Source organism: Symsagittifera roscoffensis, chromosome 4, assembly GCF_963678635.1.
Source record: "Symsagittifera roscoffensis chromosome 4, txSymRosc1.1, whole genome shotgun sequence".
Taxonomy (NCBI): domain Eukaryota; kingdom Metazoa; phylum Xenacoelomorpha; order Acoela; family Convolutidae; genus Symsagittifera; species Symsagittifera roscoffensis.
In genome coordinates this window covers 25,595,683-25,620,208 of record NC_087065.1, presented here as the reverse complement: position 1 = coordinate 25,620,208, position 24,526 = coordinate 25,595,683, and the positions used below count along the sequence as shown (strand labels likewise).

General features: G+C 38.4%; 2 protein-coding genes across 2 annotated transcripts; both read right to left on the bottom strand.

The window, feature by feature from the left end:
• Positions 1 to 1,810: 1,810 nt before the first annotated feature.
• Positions 1,811 to 3,710, bottom strand: LOC134844221 (DNA-directed RNA polymerase II subunit RPB9-like). Its single transcript, XM_063860803.1, has 3 exons — positions 3,618 to 3,710; positions 3,226 to 3,399; positions 1,811 to 2,077 (listed from the first exon to the last, which is right to left on the bottom strand). The coding sequence occupies exons 1-3, from the start codon at positions 3,708 to 3,710 to the stop codon at positions 1,955 to 1,957; spliced, it is 390 nt and encodes a 129-aa protein (XP_063716873.1). The 3' UTR covers positions 1,811 to 1,954.
• A 3,946-nt stretch (positions 3,711 to 7,656) lies between these two features.
• LOC134843810 (tubulin alpha-1 chain-like) lies at positions 7,657 to 9,403 on the bottom strand. The gene has a single exon (XM_063860096.1). It carries the CDS (start codon positions 9,253 to 9,255, stop codon positions 7,900 to 7,902), a length of 1,356 nt encoding a protein of 451 aa, XP_063716166.1. The 5' UTR covers positions 9,256 to 9,403; the 3' UTR covers positions 7,657 to 7,899.
• Between the last annotated feature and the right edge of the window lie 15,123 nt (positions 9,404 to 24,526).

The following is a 24,526-nucleotide window of genomic DNA, read 5'->3' as shown; positions in this document are numbered from 1 at the left end:
ATTCGGAGCCAATAATCTGCCTCAAAACGGATCATTGATGGCTTTTTGTCCGTAAAAAATTACGCGTAAATTACCAGGTCAATTACTGACGAAACTATATCAAAATGATCCTCTTACGTAACGTAATAATTTTTACGAAGCGTATAATCTCCAAATTGTAAAAGAGTCTAAATGGTTTAAATGGTAAACATCACAATTTTTGGTTATCAAACAAAAATAAATTGGTTTTGTTTTACGCAGATTTTTGGAGGGCATACCCTTCTGAAACTTTGTTGGGCTATTAAGACGCTCACTTTGATATAGTTTAGTCACTAATTGATTTGGTAGTTTTAGCGTAATTTTTAATCGAAGAATAAAAAACAACATTAATCCGTTTTTGGGCCCGAATTTCGCGAAACAAATTAACCCTATGACTTTTTGCCAAAATCAACCCAATTTGAAAAAATGCGTTTTAAGTTTCAAGATTTAAGCTTTTCGTCCGGATAATTTAAATCAGCACTGCAAAATTGTCCGAAATGCTCAAAAAGTTCAATCTACTTGACGATTTACTCGGTGGGCGTTTTAGATGATTCGAGGAAGCTTATTCTTTGTTCCATGCGGCTTTAGGGGAAAATTTCCCAGTTAGAATCAATATACCAAAGAAACTTTAGTTAACGGCTGAAACAAATGAACAGAAATTTGGTACCGTTGATTCTCAACTAGATTGGTATTGGAAAGATCTAAAGATCTCTTTAATAAGTTCCTCTTTCTGCAGAAACAAGAAATATATGAACCAGAAAGTTCGACAGCTGTTTTGAAGCATGCATCTGAGTAGTCACAAGAGATCGCTTGACAGCTGAAAATTATCAAATTTTATGATGCATTCAAGACCATACAAGATCAAGCGCTGGTTTGGGGCATAATCGGTAAGAACTGTCAATTTTTACAGCCCTTTATCCTGAGCAATCTAAGTTACGCCTCGAATAGGCAACGAGCAAACATTTTTTGAAAATAAATTAAGATAAAGAGTCTAATTAAGTAATTATGGGAAAAACTACAGCGAACACTTCTGGGTAAAAGATTAGCAAAATTGATACATTTAAAACAGAGGCGAGATTCGCACCACTTGCAATACGGTGCTTCGCCCCGACACCGAGCAAAAAACATGTCGAGAAACACAATAGCATAAATATAATTCTTCATGTGAACATGGAGACCCATTTCCCAAATCGTACATGTTTGTAATCTTCCTTACATTTAAACATCATCTACAGGTCAATTGAATAAAAAAAAGTACGAAACATTTTTCAAAGAATAAAAAAAAATTCATCTAATTAGAACAAAGTTCAGTCTAAACAAAACTAACGTTTATGTTCCACCTCTACAAATTTTTCAATTGAAAAAATTTATATTTAACACGGAGAAAATCGGTGCATGCAAATGATAGCACTTGCAAATATCCTTTCTTCTAATAGGGTCACAATGTCCCCACATCTGTTTTTCCACCTTTCCATGCAATACCACGCATTTAGCCATTATAACATATGGAACTAATATGAAAAAGGAATTTCTGTTTCGACCGCTAAAAAAGAGGACGAACTTTGTCTTCGGGTGTTTTAGTTTTTTTAGTATTCCGCGCAAAATCAAAAAACAAACAATCATCAGAATGGGCAAAGAATTTATCAAGTTAAAACCGTATCAGCCATAATTTTGACTGACATTCAAACAATTCTGAATAGTTTACTGAGTCGAGAAAAGTCGGTTTGAAATTTTTGGTGCAGAAAAAAATTAAGAGAGGAGGTTAATTTTAGTATTCACAAAACATCAGCCAGCTGCTATTTTTGTTCTCATCAATCGATTTTAGACCAACAATCTCATTTAATTTAAATTACCTTAATAACGAAAACAAGATATACTTTAGCACAAATTAACTTGGAATAATGAAAAAGATTAGGTTCAATTTTTTCTGTTATCCCTATATATCAGTCCATACGTGTCCACACTGTGGATTGCAGCAGACATAGTAGAGTCTCATCTCGTCCTCTGCTCGTTTGCTCTGTGCTTGGAAGAAAACTGACTCGCCATTTATACAACATTTCTAAACACAATATAAATATTTTCATCGGACTTGTGCTTCAATATTCATCAAATAAAAACATCGGATTAAGAAAATTCAAAAAAATTAAGGAGAAAATGCAGAGGATTGATTGAAAAGTCAACTGTTTTCCTTCATGAAGATCACCAGAAAAATACAAAATCGAAAAACAGTTACTGAGGAAGAGTTGAAATGGTCGTTGGTCACAATGAGTTGTTTGTAGATTTGGTTTGCAATGATGACTACCATTTCAGATGATAGATATTCTGAAGATTCACAGAAGTTTGTGCGAAAGCGATCATATGAACGTTAATTAAATTCAATATTTTCATTCTAATGGTATCAATGTTATTACCTAGATCTGAATAGGTCCTCAATTTTCTGCTGCTATTATAAAGTTCAATTTTTCAAGGATCGTCCTTAGTTGACAAAACATGCAATGTCTAAACATACATGTTTTTCTTTGCATATGAACAGATATTTCTTTTCCAACATGATATTATGGTTGTGCCTTTATAGGAAAGGAACACTTTTCTCAATATAGTTAACTGTTCAACTTGGAACTCGAGACAATTCTAATCAACCGAAGGTACAACATGCCGAAGTAACAGTTTGCCGACAGCGTGGGATTTAGTTTTTATTGTCATCTGAGGTTATATTATATTTTTGAAACAATTCACAGGAGTGATTAGAGAACAAGCAACTCATTCTAGAAGGTAGTTTAGAACTTCTTACTTTTAACTTTACCAAACCTTTGTTTTATGTAAACAAAACTTAAGCAGCAAAACAGCTAGCTGTGAAAGACAGTATAAAACTTCTTACAAGCAGCAACGCCTAAACGCTTGAAAGGATGCAGCCAATCAAATTAAAGAATATTTCAAATTACGGCAAACTATCACACTTGATGATAATTTCGGAAAACTGCCCTTTCGACACGCTGACATGCCACCGAGCCAAAGCACTGCATTTAAAACGCTATGGCTAAGTTTGGCAGGCAAATCCGAATGCTATTCTTAAATTCAAATCCAAGAAATGGCATTTATTCCAGCAGTATTGATTGGCGACCTCATTTATAGCAACAGCCACGATAATTTCACGTCCTAGCGTCTATCCTTATTTGGCTCTATTTCCTTTTATCGATTCATACTTACTTTAGGACAAGAGTGGTCTTCTGATCGGGGCAGGGTGGGATCTGTAGCCACGTCTGGGTTTATTTGAGTCAGTTCGTCCACTTCGTGTAGGATTTTGTTCACGTAGATACAACTGTTTTCAGCCAGCACTTGATAGGCGCAATTGCGACAGGAATACATGAGCTGCTTCGTTTCCTGAAATTTAGAAATATATATGAGAACCGGCGCGCTTAGCTAATTTGAATTCAAATTCAGATTGCCCGGAGAATTAGTATACCTCAAATACGAACGATCCAATTTTGGACGTAAGAATCAACCCAAACATTTAATATGATTACGTTTCTTTAAATCGACGCAATGCAGTTTTCTCTATTCTGGTTCACAAAGTCACACAAAAAATAAGTTGGACATACTTTGTTTTCCAGAGGGTATAACATGTTATTGCATTCACTGCAGAATCTGATTCCAACAAAGCCTAGCTCGCCTGATGTTTTAAGACCATCCATATCTGAAAATCAAACTAATACTATCGAAGAGTCGAAACAATACGATTGGGATGAAGTAAACACATATCCAACAGACAGTTCGGAAAGTATTAATGAGCTCACGAATGACCTTTCTAGCTCAATTCCCATTTAAATAAAAGAAAGCACTTGGACCTGATCTGCTCTGAGGCCACTATTTTCCCAGACCGACTTTCATTTGAGCTCCACGCCAAAAATAATATCAAAATTAAACTTAAAAACATAGCCAGACAGTTGGGGAAAAAGTCAATAAACGCAAGTAAACAAAAAAAAATTGACTTATTTTATGAAAACATCTCAACTTTCGAAATTAAAAGAAAAATATAGAAATCCTTGAAGTTCTTTGAACTTCTAGAACAATTTGTGACCGACACTTTATTGATTAAATTAACCGAATTTGAGAAAACTGATCAAAAGAAAACTGATCAAAATTAAATTCCACTATCGGAACTAGAAGTCGATCAAGTTTTTGTTACCGTCACACTTTTGGTGTTCGACAGTGGAGCTTGCCTTCCTTTTAACATAGAAAACGAACTGAACTTGAAAAGAAATTAGAAGTCCTGAAAAAAAATATGAGGATCTGAATTACGTTCATCGACAGTTGGAAAAATCGCCAAACGACAGTAGGAAAAGATAAACATAACAAAGACATTAAAAAATTAAAAAGATTAAAAAAGATTTTAAAAATTTATCAAGAAAGCTGAACCATTAGGGAATTTATTAAATGAAAAATCAAAAATGCATATTTTTTCTTGTCACTTTCAGGTCACTTTCTGCACTTGGACCTGATCTGCTCTGAGGCCACTATTTTCCCAGACCGACTTTCATTTGAGCTCCACGCCAAAAATAATATCAAAATTAAACTTAAAAACATAGCCAGACAGTTGGGGAAAAAGTCAATAAACGCAAGTAAACAAAAAAAAATTGACTTATTTTATGAAAACATCTCAACTTTCGAAATTAAAAGAAAAATATAGAAATCCTTGAAGTTCTTTGAACTTCTAGAACAATTTGTGACCGACACTTTATTGATTAAATTAACCGAATTTGAGAAAACTGATCAAAAGAAAACTGATCAAAATGAAATTCCACTCTCGGAACTAGAAGTCGATCAAGTTTTTGTTACCGTCACACTTTTGCTGTTCGACAGTGGAGCTTGCCTTCCTTTTAACAAAGAAAACGAACTGAACTTGAAAAGAAATTAGAAGTCCTGAAAAAAAATATGAGGATCTGAATTACGTTCATCGACAGTTGGAAAAATAACACATATCCAACACAATTTAATTTTGATCAGTTTTCTTTTGATCAGTTTTTTTTATTGATTAAATTAACCGAATTTGAGAAAACTGATCAAAAGAAAACTGATCAAAATTAAATTCCACTCTCGGAACTAGAAGTCGATCAAGTTTTTGTTACCGTCACACTTTTGCTGTTCGACAGTGGAGCTTGCCTTCCTTTTAACAAAGAAAACGAACTGAACTTGAAAAGAAATTAGAAGTCCTGAAAAAAAATATGAGGATCTGAATTACGTTCATCGACAGTTGGAAAAATCGCCAAACGACAGTAGGAAAAGATAAACATAACAAAGACATTAAAAAATTAAAAAGATTAAAAAAGATTTTAAAAAATTTATCAAGAAAGCTGAACCATTAGAGTATTTATTAAATGAAAAATCAAAAATGCATATTTTTTCTTGTCACTTTCACTTTCGTCATCAGAGAGCGTAACTTGCCTTCGTTCAAGAAATCAGTTTGACTTGAACTTAAACAAAACCAAAAACCCAAGTCAAACCACCTCGAAAAACCATATTTGAACGTGAATTTTTTGTCCTGAAAACAAAAACGAACTAAACAAGTGTCCTCAACAGGGATGACTTTGTTACAATTACTGCCGTTAAATGTATGCAAATTATCTAGTATTGTACGTTGAACGAACATAGCAATTATTGTGTATGATGGAATATTAGAACGTTGATGAGCACTTTTCCATGATATTCGAGCGGTTCTGTGAGAAAACCGAGAATATATAATTGGTATAACAAGAAGCAATTCTAAACAAACATTTATTTTTTCAATGAAGTTGATTGAGAATTGATTTAGAAACAAACAATAGGGCCGACAAAAAACAAACAGACAAATGAAAAATCGATCATTCAATTTCTTCAAAAATGCTATAATTTTGAACATACTGGAAAAAACAAGGTCCGACCGGGACTCGACCCCCAGATATTAGTGAATAAAGGCAACCGCGTTATCTCTAGACCAAGTGGAAAAAGAGCCTGGAATTTGTGAAGTTCAAAAAAAGTTAAATTTACATTTGTATCAAACATTTGTCAGAAATTTGGAACATGGGCGAGCCGGCGGCCATTAACAATTGTAAAAAAAAATGATATCAATTCATGGTATGTTATCTGACAAAAATCACTGTCGAAAAAAATTGACAGACAAAATAATCTACTAACATTTCCATGTTTGTCGAGCGAAAATCAATTACACGAAAAAATGCCGAAAGAACATTGCCAGCATCATAACATAGATGAGGCGAAGAAAACTTTAAATTCCACTGTGCAATCCAGGAGTAAGCATAAAAATTATGCTTCCTTTGAAATGACACCAAATAAGGTCACTAATGACACCAAATAAGGTCACTACGCCGATAAAAGATTAGCCGTTATCATTTACGCCGAATAAAGTGTTTCAGCGAAAAGAAAAAATCGCAAAATATACGAAGTCAAGGTTAGTAAAATTAAAATTGCTTGAGCTATTCAAAACACAAAACAACTATATTGAAAATTGCGTGCAAAAAAATCCATTCTATGTGACAACAATTTTCGAAGGAAAAAAATATCAATAAAAACTTGAGTATAAATTCTATTCTGAGATTTTCAACGTTTTGCACGATCCGGAGAAAAACATAGTAATTATGCATCCCCGAACGACCAAATTTGGTTAAAAAATATATACCGAAATCATTTCGGTCAATATATTCGATTAAAAAAATACAAGTAGTCAAGGCCAGAAAAAACAGAAAACGTGAAAACATAGAAAAGCAATTACAATGAAAACATACAAAATAACTACAAAGAAACTTGCATTAAGCAAAAAATCTTATGTGGCAACTAAGCCAAAAAACATAAATAAGCCCGACAATTTTCTTTGAAACGGAATGTTTCCCGTTTGAAAGAAAAACAGGTCTTCTCAGATTCGAACCCAGAACATTTGCCATCCCAGACGTAACCGTTGCCTCCAGACTAAGTAAGCCGGCGACGCTCACAAATTTGAATTGATTATGAACCTAAGACGAAGGGATTCAAGTGATTCTGTTCACCAAGTTAACTCAAAAATGTATATTCGCTTTGATACCGCTAGTCGCAAGCGTAAATGGCTAGAAATAAGGCAAAACTGTTCAGCATATAAAATTGTAACGACTATACAATCACTTCATAAAACGATGACATCTTTCCTTGAATCAAAGCATCTATTCAGATGAAACTCATTTTCACAAAGTGAGATCGTTTTTCATCTTTCAGATCCTCTCGTCTAAAATAAGCGATCTAAGACTTTCGCTATTTAAACTGATTTGAACGTGCCTTCAAAGATGAACAGTGAAATTATGTTAGCCATTTGAATAACATCGCTAACATAACTTAACTTTACTATGTGTTACGTAGAAGCCACGAGGTCAAAAATCAAAAATTGAATAGCGAAAGTAAGAAATTGCTTATTCTCTTCAGACTCTACAGAGAGATTGAAAGAAATTAATTTTTTTGTGGTTCATTAACCAAACCTGCCGATGTTATTAGTGCATCTTAAAATATTCCCTCGAAATCGCCTACAGGTAAAATTCCATCGTCAAAATTTATAGCCGAACTCAAATCAGCAAAATGTTGAAAACACTCGTTCGTTTTCCACGATATTTGAGAAAACTGTTCATGGGTAGTAGTTTTTAAATTCACAAAAAAAACGTGTATTGCACAGCAATTGGTTATTGCGAAACAATAAACAAACCTCATCTATCACACAAGATAACATCACTCATCACCACAGCTTTAAAACCATCAACTTATTGCATCAACTACAGATCAAACTATTGGTTAGAGTCACTAATCAAATGTAAGGTGGATAGAAAAATACGAAGCTCAGACCTTCAGGCTCCAGCAGCGTGAGCCTTTTCAATACTCTTCGGCTTCCTCCTCTTCGCCAACTTCGACCGAATCAACTCCGACCTCTTCGTAGTCCTTTTCCAGAGCAGCCAGATCCTCTCTGGCCTCGGAGAACTCGCCCTCTTCCATTCCCTCTCCGACGTACCAATGGACGAAAGCTCGCTTCGCATACATCAAGTCAAATTTGTGGTCCAGTCGAGCCCAAGCTTCAGCGATAGCAGTGGTGCTGCTTAGCATACAGACTGCTCTTTGCACCTTGGCCAGATCACCTCCGGGTACAACAGTCGGTGGCTGGTAGTTGATTCCAACCTTGAATCCAGTGGGACACCAGTCTACGAACTGGATGCTTCTCTTAGTCTTGATGGTAGCGATAGCAGCATTGACGTCTTTCGGTACAACATCGCCTCTGTACAACAAGCAACAAGCCATGTACTTTCCGTGTCTCGGGTCGCATTTCACCATTTGATTCGCAGGCTCGAAGCACGAGTTAGTTATCTCACCAACTGTCAACTGCTCGTGATACGCCTTTTCAGCCGAGATGACAGGCGCATAAGTTGTCAACGGAAAATGGATTCTTGGGTACGGCACCAAGTTCGTCTGAAACTCAGTTAAGTCGACGTTTAAAGCTCCATCAAAGCGAAGAGAAGCAGTGACTGATGACACAATTTGTCCAATGAGTCGGTTTAAGTTCGTGTATGATGGTCGATCCACGCCCAAATTTCGACGACATATGTCGTAAATTGCCTCGTTGTCAACCATGAAAGCACAATCCGAGTGCTCCAGAGTAGTGTGAGTTGTCAAAATTGAGTTGTAGGGCTCAACAACAGCAGAGGAGATCTGCGGCGCGGGATACACAGCGAACTCCAGTTTTGACTTTTTGCCGTAATCAACAGACAAGCGCTCCATTAGCAAGGAAGTGAAGCCCGATCCAGTGCCTCCACCGAAAGAGTGGAAAATCAGAAATCCTTGGAGGCCAGTGCACTGGTCAGCCAGCTTTCGGATTCGATCTAGAACTTGGTCAATCATTTCCTTGCCAACGGTGTAGTGTCCTCTAGCGTAATTGTTAGCCGCGTCTTCCTTTCCTGTTATCATTTGCTCCGGGTGAAACAACTGCCTGTACGTCCCGGTTCGAACCTCGTCGACAACAGTTTCTTCCAAGTCAACAAACACTGCCCTTGGTACATATTTTCCAGCTCCAGTTTCACTGAAAAACGTTGTGAATGAATCTTCGCCGCCTCCCACTGTCTTTTCGCTCGGCATCTGTCCGTCGGGTTGGATTCCATGTTCCAAGCAGTACAGCTCCCAGCAGGCATTTCCCATCTGCACACCAGCTTGACCAACATGGACTGAGATACATTCACGCATGATGATTATTCAAGAAGTTTGATGAATTCGGAAGAATAAAAGAGAAGCAGCAAGCGGCTCTGAAAGGGAAGGTCAGATCTCCAATAAATTCTGACAATTGACTTGATTTACAAAACTTACTGGTTAACAATTAGAAGCAAAGAATTATACTGCAGAAATTTGACCTACTTGACAAACTTCGAGTGATGGCCTTGCGAAGACCGGTTTACATAGATTAAAAAATGCAGAATAAAGAACAGACAAAATTATTTCAGAACAGCAAATATTGACAACATATGGTGCATGCAAATTTCTGAAGACCTTGAGCTTCTATCTGTCTTGTTGAATGAGTGTTGAAAAAAGTTGGAAAAGACAAAACTAATTGAAAAGGTATGACTTATTTCAGACAAAAACGATGTCTCAAGGTCAGCTAAAAAAGAACATAGCCTCCAAAAATTACTCTAAAATTAATTGCAAAAAGTTGGGAAACAGACGGAAATAAATGAAAAGAGCAATCTGTCAGTTTAGAGACACATTTCTATGCAATATTGAACTTTTAGTTGACCTTGAGACTCACTTTCCGTCTGAAAGATCAGCGTTTGCATGCAAAAATTGTCTAAATAGATTACTTGCTCTTTTTAATTAATAATGTCTGTTCCAACTTTTTGCGAATCTCTATATATAGAAAGTTGCAAAAAGTTCGGACAGACAGAAATAATTAAAAAGAGCAATCTGCCAATTTTGAGCAATTTTTTCATGCAAATTTGAAAATTTAGGCGACACTGAGACATATTTTTTGTCTGAAAAATTAACTTTTGCATGCAAAAATTGTCTGAAAAAAGTCATTTGCTCTTTTTAATTATTTTTGTCTGTCCGAACTTTTGGCTACTAATTATATTGGCAAATTGCTCTTAAACAATTCGCTGTCTGTTCCAACTTTTTGCAACTTTCTATAAAATGGCAAATTGCTCTTAATCAATTCTGTCTGTTCCAACTTTTTTGCAATTGATTTTCCAAAACTTGGGCTGACACATGCTTTTAAAACTAACGAATGCTTTTATGTTGACGAATCTGACCAAAGTTAAGTTGTCGATATTGCAAAACAATCGGATGCACGAAACTAACCATAGAAAGTAAATAACCATTTTAAAAAATTTTGCATGCAAATGCTTGTTTTTCAAGGCAGAATTATAGCGAATTGCATGCTTTTGTCGGTCAAAAAACGGTGCGTATGTGTCATTCAGTTTTATGTTACTGTTTTTACGCTCAAAAAGAGTAAAAAGTGAAAGTGAGCGTTTTACGCCAAGAAACTTTGTTCAGATTCGAGCAAAACAGATGATATTTATGAGGCAATTCTCCAAAATATATCAGCAAAATTTTTTTTCAACTTAACTGCTCCATTGAAAATTAGGAGGAAATTTGTATTCGGGAATTTTTTGTTTACCACACTTTTTTGTTTCCGCGAAAAATCAGGAACCACAAATAATCATCGATATGTGTCGAGTGTTTCAAAATCAGGAACCAATGCAATTAAAGCATTGGTTCCTGATTTTTCAAATGGAGCAAATGCTTTAATTGCTAGCTTCCTAAACAAACGTATTCAAAGAGTAAACGTCAATGGAATTTTTTCAGACTGGATTGAAATAAAACGAGGTGTCCCACAAGGAACGGTACTTGGTCCGTTGTTGTTCAATATTTATGTTAATGACATACAAGAGCGATTATATGAGGGTTGTACTTTAGTTCAATATGCTGACGACTGTATGGTTTTTTCCTCTTCTATAATTTCTGAGGATGCTTTGAATCGATTGCAAAAATCACTCAATAATCTAACGGAATTTTTTGCAGAGAACCAATTGAATCTGAATGCATCTAAATCGGAATTTATAACATTTTGTCAAGAAAATGATAGCAAAAATGTGGATACTGATAAACTAGTAATTAGTGGGCATTATGTAGCCAAAAAATCAGAATGCAAATATTTAGGCATAATTCTTGATTCAAGTTTATCTTTTCATGCTCAAATCAAAACAATTCTCCAAAAAATGGCCCAAGGGATTAAAACTATTGATACAATTGGACAACAACTGCCGACATTATCATTAGTTGCCTTGCTTCATTGTCTTGTTTTATCACATTTAGATTATTCAGCAATTTTTTTACAACAAATTAATGCTACTTTGATGCTATCTCTGGAGAAACAGTTGAACTGGGCGCTAAAAAGAACATATTTCAGATCGAATTTTAAATCTTCTTCCCTTCTTCGCATTAGCAAATCGTTCATTGGAATCGAGAAAAGAATTGAGTTAAAGTGTATAACATACTTATACCAATATCTTACAAACAAAAAGAAGGCTTTTGAAAATACACTGAGACTACCGACTGCCAATTATAGGCTCAACGAAAGAACGAAACAAATTATTTTTGACAAACATTGTTCGACTGCTTCTCTACAAAAATCATTTTTTCATTTGACTTCTAAAAAATGGAATTCACTGCCCATAATTTTGCGCAATTTAGAAAAATCGAAAACAGAATTCAAGAAAAAATTGAAAGAATTTTACGTGAGTGAATTGAGAAACAATCCTATATGTACTAATACAAATACGTGGCGTGATTACCGTTTTTGCTAGTTCTATATTTTTTAATTCAGTTTAATTTTTCACACATTGCTTGAAAGAGAAACTGTATATACTCTGCATATACGTTGTATAATTGGACTATCTGTAAAATTGTTTGTAAAGTTTTATTACCAGCTTGTTCCTAATTCTTAAATCTTTAATTTTCTATAGTATCCGAAACTTCATATACTTTAATCAACCAATTTCCGAACTGTAACCGATTTTGTTTTTTTTTTTTTTTTTTTTTTTTTTTTGTTCTGTTTATTGCTTGTTTTCTGATGTTTTGTTTTTGTTTGATGTAACCAATGAATTTATAACCAATTTTATTATTTACACTTTGCTACACTGATGCCTCGGCTTTTTATTGTATAGTAATTCAAGTGTTCTTTCTTCTTCTTCGTGTTATATAAGAAATGAAAGCAATTTAAGCTGTGATTCGAAGGGCATTAAAATTCAAAAAAATGTACCAGTGTCGAGAACCTCTATTTGAAAATTAATAGTTATAGTTCAATTTCGAACGAGTAAAGGTCAATATTTTTAAGGCTTTTGGGCTGGAACAACTTGACTCTAATAAATAGAAAACGCTTTTGGTAGCTCTTCCTTCGCAATAAAAATTTTCTAAACAAAATTCAAAACAGAGGCGAAGCGGAGCTTCGCATCACTTGCAATACAGCACAAAAATAGCAGAGCTTCGCAATCACTTGCATCACTTGCGGAGCTTCGCATTCGGATTCGTTGAGCGAAAAAGATGATGGCAACTATGAATTTTGTGATGTATTGCAAGAAAACTGCACAAAGACGAATACAAATTTATACACGAAATTTGCATAAAGAAGCATTCAAATATCAGGAAACGCTGAAGAACTCCAATTATCAGCAAAAAATTTTAAACGTAGCGCAAAAGCTTCTGTCCGCTTATGTTCGGATGCACCGGTTGCGCGCTCCAACAGCCACGCAGGCAATGAAGCGATAAGTTCTCATGTTGTACATGTGACAAGGTCCTACATCTATCCCCTGAATGCACTATGTTCACACTATGTCAAAGTCCTCATCAAACTGAATGATAACCTCCTCCACATCTGCAATGACTGCAAACCCAAACGTGACGATCTTGTCAAAAACAAAACTACAACAAGTAACAAACTTGACGAACAACTTGATAACCTGCAACTACAAATGAAGGTTCTCACCGAAAAAATGGAGCAATCCAGCACTGTCATCACTCAAGTACAAGCCGATATGAAAACACTTAAAGAAAAACCCAACAATTTCCGAGCAGCCGTGGGAAACGTAAACTCAGGAAGAGTGGTTAATTCGCCAACTGTTCCAAAAGCTCAACTTGGTATCCGAATACGAGGTGTTCCCGAAAGCAAAGAAAAAAGCGACATTGAACGAATGCAAGAAGATCTGGGGACAATCGATAGAATACTTGCATTCCTCCAAATTGACGACCGAAAATTATCCAAGGCAACTCGTATTGGAAAATTCAATCCCGATTAGGGGCCTCGTACCCTGCTGTTCAACACCGAGAGTAGCATAAGTAAAAATTTGATCCTAAAATCGACTTCCAAACTAAAAGACTTCTCGGAACTTCGGGTCTTCATCAGTCCCGAGTTACTCAAGGCAGATGCCAAAAAGGAAAACAATTGTCTCAAGAAAAGGAGGGAACTGATAGTAAAAAATCACGACCCGAGCAAGATAAAAATCAGAAATCTTAAACTAGAATTGAAAGAAAACGAAAAATGGATTGTTTATGAAGAAAGTAAAACTTCCCAGGAAACCGATAATAATGCAGACCAAGCTGGTGATGCTGCCATTACCGGATGACTAAGACCGATGAAAATGTTGACAATCAACACCAGAAGTATCCTGGATATAAAAAGGAGAATGAAATTGTCAAACGCAATAGCAAACTCAGAATACGATATTATCTGTCTCTGTGAAACATGGCTCACAAAAGACGTAACAACTGCCTCGCTCTTCCTAGAGAACTATCAAGTATATTGCAATGACCGAGAAACATCAGATAACAGAAAAACAGAGCACGGTGGTGTACTCATTGCCATCAAAAATGAAATCTCACATGACTTACATTCCATTGAGAGTCTCAAGTCTGATTATCTCATCATAGAAAAACATTCCAATAAAAGATCAATTATCTTAAGCTGTGTTTATAATGCACCCACTCCTAGCACCTACCAATGGTCCACTGAAAGTTTCTTAACTTTGATGAATGAAATGGCAAATCTCAAACTAGCCAACAAAAATGACCTCTGTGACTTAATACTCACCGGTGACATCAACTTCTCACAAACATACTGGGAAGCACTCTCCTGATCTGACATATACGAGAGTCAACTACTGGACGAATTAGTTGAACTAAATCTTTCACAACATGCACCAACTCAACTAGACGTGCTGCTTTGCGACAATCCAGAATTAATTTCACAATGTCAAATCGACAGGAATATTCGAGATAAGCTAACTAGTCAGTTCTCTGACCACAAACCACTCTACACCACAATTGCCGCCTGTAGCTGCATTAACCTTCCAAAAATAACAAATCATCGATATGCTTTCAAACGAGCAGACTGGGACAGCTTAAATTCTTTAATAGAAACTGAACCGTTTATGCCGTACTGCTACAGTAACGTGAACGAAATTATCCGACAATGGTACGAATGGCTGTGGGAAAAAATCGAAAAGTTTGTACCTAGAATAACTGAGCATCGATCAAGGTTACAAACCTGGATCACGCCAGCCACCTCCCACCTCATCAAAAAATTTCAAACAATGAAAAGAAAACCAAAACAAGGTCTCGAAAGACTACTAAAGATCAAAAAACTTGAAAAAGATATTCAAAGGTTTTCCGAAGATAACCTAGCGGAATATGAAAAAACCGTATTAGAAGGAAGAACTTTCAGCAAAATTCAAAAATACCTTAAATGCATACGAAATACCCCAACAATTCCCTCGACGGTCAAAGACGGAAACACTGAATCATCAAATGAAAGAGAAAAATGTGAATTATTCGATGGCTATTTCGTCAGCGTGTTTGGCACAAAAGAACATCAAACCGGTATCCTCTTTCCAAAAAGTGAGCTGAATAGATTTTTTGTTGACCAAAGTCAAGTTAGCGAAATAATGAGGCAACTTAATGTCAATAAATCAATGGGACACGACAACATTGGCAATCTCGTTTTGAAATCATGTCACAAAACTCTAAGCAAATCACTTACCCTTATATTTCAAACCTGCCTTAACAAAGGAATTTTTCCTGAAATATACAAAATTAGTGAAGTAACCCCTGTTTTCAAGGCAGGAAGTAAAACCGATGTCAGTTGCTATAGACCAATCAGCCTACTCTGCTGCTGCTCAAAATTGCTTGAAAAAATATTATTTGACAAACTATATACTAAAGTGAAATACAGATTACATGAAAGTCCACATGGATTTCGAAAGCGTAGATCCGCCACAATTCAATTTCTTCTATTTCTTGACCGAATATACTAATTGAATGATCAACAGGATGTACAAGAACTTGCAGTTCTATACTTGGATTTTGCCAAGGCATTCGACACTGTACCTCATGATATTCTGCTTACGAAGATCAAAATTTTCGGAATTGGCGGGAAATTGCTGTCACTGATATATTCATACCTCAACAACAGAAAGCAATGCGTTAAGATTGAAGACTGTAGCTCAAACCTAAAAGAAGTCACCAGTGGAGTTGCGCAAGGTTCAATTCTGGGACCGCTGCTGTTCTTACTTTTCATAAACGATCAACCTGAAACCATGAATGACACAGTTAGTTTTGGGTACGCAGATGACTTTAAGGCCATTCTACTAAATCAAACTTCCCTTGACACTGCAACTCTGAAAATAGAGAAATGGCTACATGAAAACAAAATGCAACCCAACATCAAAAAATCAACGCTCCTCGGCATCAAAGGTGATTTAAACGCTAGTCTCCTGAACAAAAATTTTTCCTCAGTAAACTCACAGCGTGACCTAGGACTGATTGTGTCCAACAAGCTCACATGGAACAAAAATTGCGCTCGTCGGACATCCAAAGCAATTAGTGCTCTCTTCCAGATTAAACGAAGTCTGACCATGAAAAGCAGTGTGACCACCAGGCTTAACGCATATACTGGGTATGTTGTACCCATAGTAACATACGCATCCCAAGCATGGACTCCTAGCAGATCGAACATGGAACAACTCGAACGAGTTCAAAAGTTAGCAACAAAATGGATTTTGGGAACAAGCAAAACTTATACTGAAAGACTGAAGGACCTGAACCTTCTTCCTTTGAACCTATACATGGAAATGCACGACATTTTAATACTAATAGCCCTGCTTGAAAATCGTTACGATGTAGAAATAGAACGAAAATCATCTGAATCATGCGAAATCACCCGACAGTCATCAAGAGGCGAATTTCAAATCCCAAAAAGCCGCTTGCAAAGAACGGACGACAATTTTTTCAGACGAGTGAAACATCTATACAACTGTCTTATCCGAGCCTGCCCAACTTTTAGCCTTAGACCAAGCAAAGCGACTCTGACCTACATATACCAGAAATTCTTCCAAAAAATGTACAGTGAAGTCAACAAATGTACATGGAAACTCTTATGTTAATCTACTGCAATGTTTACAACAAACTGAGATAAAACATGGACTGTAAAAGGGGTGAAATTCCCTAGAGCTAATGCTCTGAAGCCTATTCTACTACTACTACTACTATAAGCCAAAAAACTGAGAGAAAAAAAACAAGAAAGCTACCAGAATCGATAAACTACATGAGAACTAAATACAGGTCTACATGAGAACATGAGAACTAAATGAGGAGCTCTATACTTTGTAAAAAACGCCAGCTGGTAATATTTGGAAGTTTGACCTTGAGTTGAACGTTGTTTAATCTTGATTTTAAGATTTTTTCAAAATTTCGAATTCAGCGTATCATGCTCAAGTTTTTCGCGACAACTGAAAATGCAAAAAAAAATCAATTAGAAGAATCCAGTAATAATCGCGGGAAAGTAGCTGAAATATAATAGAGTAAAATTCCTATTCGCAATTTTACTAAAAATCAAACGAGAAAAGAGCTATCTTGTTTCTGATAGGAAGACGGAAATTGCAGGAAGAGAGAAAAAAACGATCGATTGAAACAAAATAAACCCTGAGGGGAAAAGGTGGACAGCTGAAGCTGCCGAATGGTTCAGACAGAAAACTTATTGCTTGAGTTAAAACTTTTTCCTTTCAAATTTCTTGAGTTATACTTGATTACGTTAAATCAAATCCTCTAGATTTGCTCAACAGTTTAGTTACTCATTTCTAGAGGTCGTGTCGTTACGTAAGTGCCCAATTTAAGTTCCTTGAGTGTGTTTTATGTTGCTATGTTGAGTTAAGGAGAGTTTTTAGGTTGATCCACCTGAAATGGATCAAAGGTCCACTGTCCAATAAAAACAGGTTTGTAACACGGTTTGTAGTCGCAAGTGAACCGAATTGGCTCCGACTGCTTGTGGTAGAAAAACACAAGAGATAGTGTCCCTGACTCTTGAGCCAATGGTTATCGGGCCTATTTTTCTTAGCCTCATATGTGACTTATGTAGTTGACTGGTACATAGTGTTTTTATGGCGCTCCTGGGTGTTTTTACGACATCAAGAATACGGGATCGAACCCACTTGACACAGCTCCGGGTTACATGCTCATTCTAGAGTACCGGTGGTACGATTCAGCGGGAACGTGTCCGTCTTCTGGTTGCACCTTTGTAGCTTTTTGAGAAAACTCGAAAAAAATTTCCTGGTGCGTTTTCCGAAAGAAGGCCTAGCCGAGTAAGGGGGCCACTAGGGGGACAAAAAACGGGCAGAAGGCAAAAAGCGAAACAAAAAACGAAAAAAATCAGAAATAGGAACAAAAAAAAAGAAATATAAAAAAGGACAGTGGCTTTGATTTCCAGATTAGGTGGATCAAGCCTTTATATTAATTGAAATAGTATACCCATACTGTTTTCAAATAAGACCGATCGTCCCGATCAAATCAGCAACGTTGAACAGGTTCACGGGTTTGGGGCGTTGAAAGGGGTTTTAGATAGCCTTGCAACCTCATCAGACCACTGGGAGACTTGAGTGGACAGGTGACCAGGCAAGTGGGAAAGTGGGTCTCAGGACTGGGACCTGAGAGACAGAGGACACGCGACTGGGAAGGGACTACCAGTAGCGTGATCAAAGCAGCATAGCTATGAGATGGGATTACAAGGGTGTTCTGCCTGGTCAAACGGGTATCGTTAAAATCCATTTTATACTTCAGGAGATAAGTGCAAAAGTGAAAAGGCGAGTCCCCACCGTTTTGAGGAATTGTTTTTACTTGAATAGAGCCTGGAAACAGGTTCTACGGATTTTCACTCGAGAAGTTTAGCACCCATCGCGCTTAGGGTAATTTTTGGCTTAAGTGGGGAGCTAGATAGGGGGGAGGTTAGCAGAAGGGCTGGTTAAGATAGAGACTGGTGGTTGAAAATAGAAAAACAGGGGGCTTTCTTACAATAACTAAACAAAAGATATCGTCGATTTAGTTTCATTAGAACAACCTAGTTACTGACTCACAGCAAGAGTAGCAACGCGAAGGTATTCGATAGTAAATTCGAATTAAGTAACCTGGCCGGATCGGGTAGGGGGACCGGAAATAGACAGTTTTTGGAGCTCAACAGACAAAAACCTCGTAAAACGTTAATAGGGTGGAGGAAAAACGCGTGACAGTCAGGTACCAGTTATTTTTTTTACCAATGACGACGATTGTCGCCATTGCTTTTTATACTCATTTTTCTTGTTTCCATTACTTTTCTCATTTGACTTTTACTGTTATTGGGTTTGACTTTTACTGAATTTTAGTGAAACAGCAATCATAAAACAAGGATAAAAACAAGTCGTATTTCGACTTGCACTGGATCCAGAAACCAAGTTAACTTTAAGGGGATTCAGAAAAATTTGGTAACAGGATTGGGTTTCGAGAAATTTTCACAAGAGTACTAGAGGTGGCACTGGGATAGTGGATTGAACATCCCAACACTCGAGCTAAGGGGCAGGGTAGCTCTTCACACGAAGCTCCTGAATTGATATCGGGAGAGTGAACGAAGTGACCAAACACTTGTGCTACAGCAGTGGAAACGGTACAAGAGTCTTTGTGACAGTCCTTGGATAGTGATCTAAGGGTCCCAACACTTGAGCGAAGGGTCCCAACACTTTAGCGAAGGGTCCCAAGACTTTCTCGAATGGTCCCAAGACTTTCTCGAAGAATCCCAAGCCTTTCTCGAAGGGCCCAAGACTTTTTCGAGGGGTCCCAAGACTTCACCAAAGGGTCTCAACGCTTGAGCGAAGGGTCCAAACACTTGAGTAAAGGGTCCCAACACTGGAGCGAACGGTCTCAAGGCTTTCTCGAAGGGTCCCAAGACTTTCTCTAAGGGTCCCAAGACTTCACCGAAGGGTACCCACACTCGAGCGAAGGGTCCCACCACTTCACCAAAGGGTCTCAACACTTGAGCAAAGGGTCCGAACACTTGAGCGAAGGGTCCCCAACACCTGAGCGAAGGGTCCCAAGGCTTTCTCGAAGGGTCCCAAGACTTTCTCGAAGGGTCCCAAGACTTTCTCGATGGGTCCCAAGACTTTACTGAAGTAAAGTATCTCAACACTAAAGCGAAGGGTCCCATCACTTAACTTAAGGATTCTAAATTCCTAGCGTAACAGTTTTGACCAGTTTTTAAGAACAATTTAGGGGTTTTTTCTTACATTTAGATTAGATTTTACAATGGGAATAAAAGAAAATTACATATCAATCATGAAGAAAACGAGAGTGTCGCTAATGGAGAGGAAACGAATATGACTTGAGTAAAACCAATCCTCAACGCAGCGGAAGCTAACACCAACAAAACCAAGAGTAATGAGGAAAATTATTTCAGTGAATAGGGTCAACACAAGAAGCACCAAGGAACAGAAGACCAAAGAGAAAGTGCCGGAAGAAACCGATGTACCGGTCAAGGAAAATAGTCTCGAGACGCCAGATCATAGCATAGATGGAGCGGAGCAAAAGACGACGGAATCAACACCTATGCCGAATGTGGAAGAACAAGGAACGAAGACAGTCAATGGAGATGAGATCACTAACAACACTAGAAACGATAAAGGACGGTTCACAAACTAAGAGAACCTCCTTCACAGAGAGGCTCGCGGCAATGGTCGGAATGAAACCGAGAGAAAAAGAAGAAGTGGTAGCAGTGACCGAAAAGAGCAAAACTTTTGGCACCGTTTCCATGATGACGACGGAAACTAACCAGGATAAGGAGCAAGTCATACAGGAAACAGTGTGTAACCACGAGAAGCGGGCGAAGAGTCAAGAGCACCGTCGGTTGCGCTGGGAGATTTAGGGACAAAGTTGGAACAGATAGAAAAAAAGCTAAAGTGCAGCGATGAGGAACACCAGGAGTTGAAAAAGGAACTTCGACACAATAAGAATGAGATCCTAGATAACTACTATGTCCTGGCGAGGGCCACTGAAGAAAAACTACAACAGATGGCAGACAAAGTAGAGACGACCGACAAGGAACGAGAGAAAAATTCAAAAAAGAAATGGAGCAAATGAAAAAGCGGTATGATACTGTGAATGAAAAGTTGTGGAATCTAGAGACCAGAATGGGCACAATGAGCAAGGACCAAGCAGAAACTTTTTGTGCCATACAATCCAAATTGGACGCACTCTTGAGAAATTTTATAGCCCAAGATAAGTCGGTGAGTTTCAGGATGGACTGTCCCCTGTTTTGGGAGGCAGTGAAGGATCAAGGTCACCCGAAACATAAATTGACATTGGCAGCAGTGCAGAACACAAGGAACAGACAAGCAGAGAATGCCTCCCAAAACTGTCACACTTGAGCTGTCAGTTTTGGGCTGTCAAACTGTCACGAGGGGGGGGGGGAGACAAGGAGTTCACTAGAGATAAACTAAGAGAAAGCAGCTGCAGAGGCTATCAACACAGTGAAGCAAGACTTAGCAACCAAAAAATTGAGCAACGGTTAAAACATGAAATAGAAAGACAAAAGATGAACGAGACCCTCTCGATCACGAGGCCAGAACCAGAGAGCGGAGAAAAACCTGACGGGCAGGAGTAATTGCAACACCTTGATGATGGTGACCGGGAAACTCTTTGGTATCACGAAGATTGGGGCGAGAATTATGACAATAATCACGGTGGGCGGTTATGAAGTAACGAGGAACCTGAGTGAACCGAGCGACCAAACATCAATTGACATTGACATGTATGCTGATTACCTAAGTACAATAAGCACGCAAACCCCATCTAGAGCACTCAGGGCAATACTCACGAGAAGTAGTGGTAAATCTTTTAGGATAGACAGCAGTTACACGGAAGCCTATGGTCAACATGAGGTTATGTTGAACAATGATTAAATTAACATTTACACGAAGACGTTGATAACATATGACGAAGATCTAGTCGGTCAGATCTTTGTTGGTCGAGAAGAACTCAAAGTGGGATCGATTGGGCACTGCGCCATGCTGGAAGAAGATGCTATGCATCTGAGAACGGAAGCAGACGTATCTGCACTTGTACTGGACATAAGCGGGAATATTACCCAACTGCGAGGATTGTTGGACACAGGGGCCGTCTTGAGAGTAATACCAATTGAAACATGGATAAAGATGGGATTTGACAAAGATAACTTAATAGATTAAAGAATACGGCTGTCAGCAGCAAACAAGGGGATGCTGCGGGTTCTAGGCAGAACACAAAAAATAGCCCTAAATCTGGGGGAGCGCAATTTGTGGATGAGCTTCCTGTTGGTGGATAATCTAGATGAGTCTGACCAATTCATTTTAGGCAGAGATTTCATCAGGAATTTCGATGTAACAATTGATCTTAACAATGCGATGCTCAGGATTTGAAACCTGGAAATGAAGTACATAATTAAAGCGGGAAATTTGATAATGGCGAATGAAAATAAGGTTCCAGTGTTCTTGAGTAGAAGGGTAAGGTTATAAGCGAACAAGTCTGCAATAGTAAATTGAGGATGAAGAACTATAATGAATTAAGTGACAATGAACAAATTCGTATAGTAACGAGTCCTAATAGTCAAATTGCTGCTCTCAATAAACAAGAGTGGCCTCTCCGTCAGTGTCTTGTTGATTACTCTTGATATAACAATCACAATCCAGAGGGGAGAAAACTGAGATACGCACTGCCCGCGAAAACTAGATATGAAATGACTGAAAACGTGAAAGACAACGAAGTTCTTGATTGCCAGAATCATAGGGACAAGATTTGTAACTTGAGAACATTGAAGAAAATGAAATATTATTCAAGTCTTGTGAAGTCGTTTAGTTCAGAGCTATGGACTTCCGAGCAGACGATGGACTTCCGAGCTGTTCGAATTTTCCAGAAAGACCCGTATAAACCGGTATTACCAGAAAGTGAACACTTAAGGGGAAAGCAAGGATGTGCTAAATAGAAATCAGGACATTTTTTCGAGACATAAAGCAGACATGGGTGCTGTAATTTAGTTGAACATGAAATAGAGCTAGAGGAGTTGTGACGCACAGGGGGGGAACTCGATGAAAACCAGGGAACCAGAGAAAAAAGAGGTTGTGCAAACACTGGTCAGAAAATCCCGGAAAACATACTCAGGCGAACAACGCTACGAAGGAAGAGAATGTCGTTTAAGGAGGAAGCTGAACACCTCGAACTAGATCAAGAGTCCGAGGAGTGGCCGAAACCAGAAAGAGATGGCGAGGAGGAAAAATTCGTCCGGAGAGTCAATGGAATGGGACGAAGGTTCGGAGAAGAGTGATGATGAGCAAGACAGTCTTTGCACGATATTAGCTGAAGAAAAAATGAGGTGCCACGACAGGGAATTGCAAACAGATCCTTGGTCCGGGAAATACAACCTGGAGCAACATGACGGGTACGGAGGGGAAGAGCTTGAGATGATAGCAGTGTCTAGAAAACCATTCACGGAACTATCATGTAATTCAAACATCAGGACGAATCTGGAACCAGAGGACGACAGGGAGGTCATGAGAAGGATAGTATGCGTTAAACTTAAAGACGACATTCACAATCCAAGAGAACTGAACGGCCAGAAGATGACACTAAAGGAACACGTCAAAGCGAGCTACAGGCTATCGGATCTGATACGAGCCCAACAGAATGACAAAATGACGAGCAACCTCTCCAAATGGATTCAGACGGGAGTGGAAGATAAAGGAGACCTGGAGAAGGATAGCTACAAGATCATGAGCCAGTTCTACAAAGAAAGGATGGACTTACTCTACCACACAGCTGAAGGCCTGTAGGAGAAAGGACAAAGAGAAGATACTACACAAGCAAAACCTCATCATACTACCACAGCTATATCAAACGGAAGTGTTGTTTAGATCGCACGACTAGATAGGACATCAGGGGACAGATAAGGTGCAACAAAGAATACAACACAGGTTTGACTGGCCAAAGTTGAGGATGGCTTATGAAAGATGGGTGAACGCATGTCTGTCGTTGTTGCAGGTGAAAGATCCCAGGATAATGAAATTCGGGGTATAAGCAGATAATAGTAATTATTGATAATTTTACGAAGCTGGCAGAAACGGTACCATGTCAGACAGCCTCGGAGGAAGCATTTGTGTTCGCTTGATAACGGACTGGATATCACGGTATCGATGACCTTACAATCGGATAAAGGGAAAGCCTTCCTGGAGGACCTGACGAAAGAACTCACGAGAAGATCCCACACTGCACAGGCACATTCGCCGACCTACCATCCCCAAGCGAATGGACTAATGGAAAGGCAGAACAGAATGCCAGTGAATATGCTCAGGGTATATTGCTCGAGGTATATGACAGACTGGTACAAATATCTGCCGCAAGCGGTAGGGGCGTACAATAGCACGCAACACTCAACAACGGGGATCATGATGTTAACAGTCAGGGAGAGAGCGACACCCTGACATTCTTCTATCCGGAATATGAAGTACAAAAGACATCGCCTCAGGCATATATGAAGGAAGCAGTCAGAAGACAACAGGAATTGAACGAGCTGTGCAGAAGGAATACTGCACAAGCACAGATGAGACAGCGGAGAAAGTATGAAGAGAAAATACTTCGGGTGAAACCATATGCCGTGGGACAATATGTCTGGGTGTTACAGAATGTCATACCTCCAAAAGGGATAAAAAAGCTACTAAAGAAATGGAGAGGGCCGTTGATGATAACGGAAGTGCACCAGCAGGGTCGGTTCTAGCGCTTGAGCACAAGGCGTGCGGCGCAGTACGAAAATCTGAAACCTCACTCCCATCACCGGAAGACCGGTACGTACCACAGAACATGGAAGGAATCGAGTATCTACTGGTAGAGCCAGCATGCGAGGTAAATGAGAAAGGCACCAGGGAGAAGAACGATGGCAACGAGAACATGAGTATGGATGACAACGAAAAAAAAAGAAGCAGACTCGGACGGAAGATCTTTCGCAGAAGAAGATTGTAATGATCCAGAGCAAGATGAGGTGTCGAAGTGGACAGAACCAGGTAAGCTCATAACGACGGAAATGAGAAAAGGCGGGCGCAAGAGGTCAAGCATGAGGTACAACAGGTATCGCGACGAATTGTTGATCGACTAG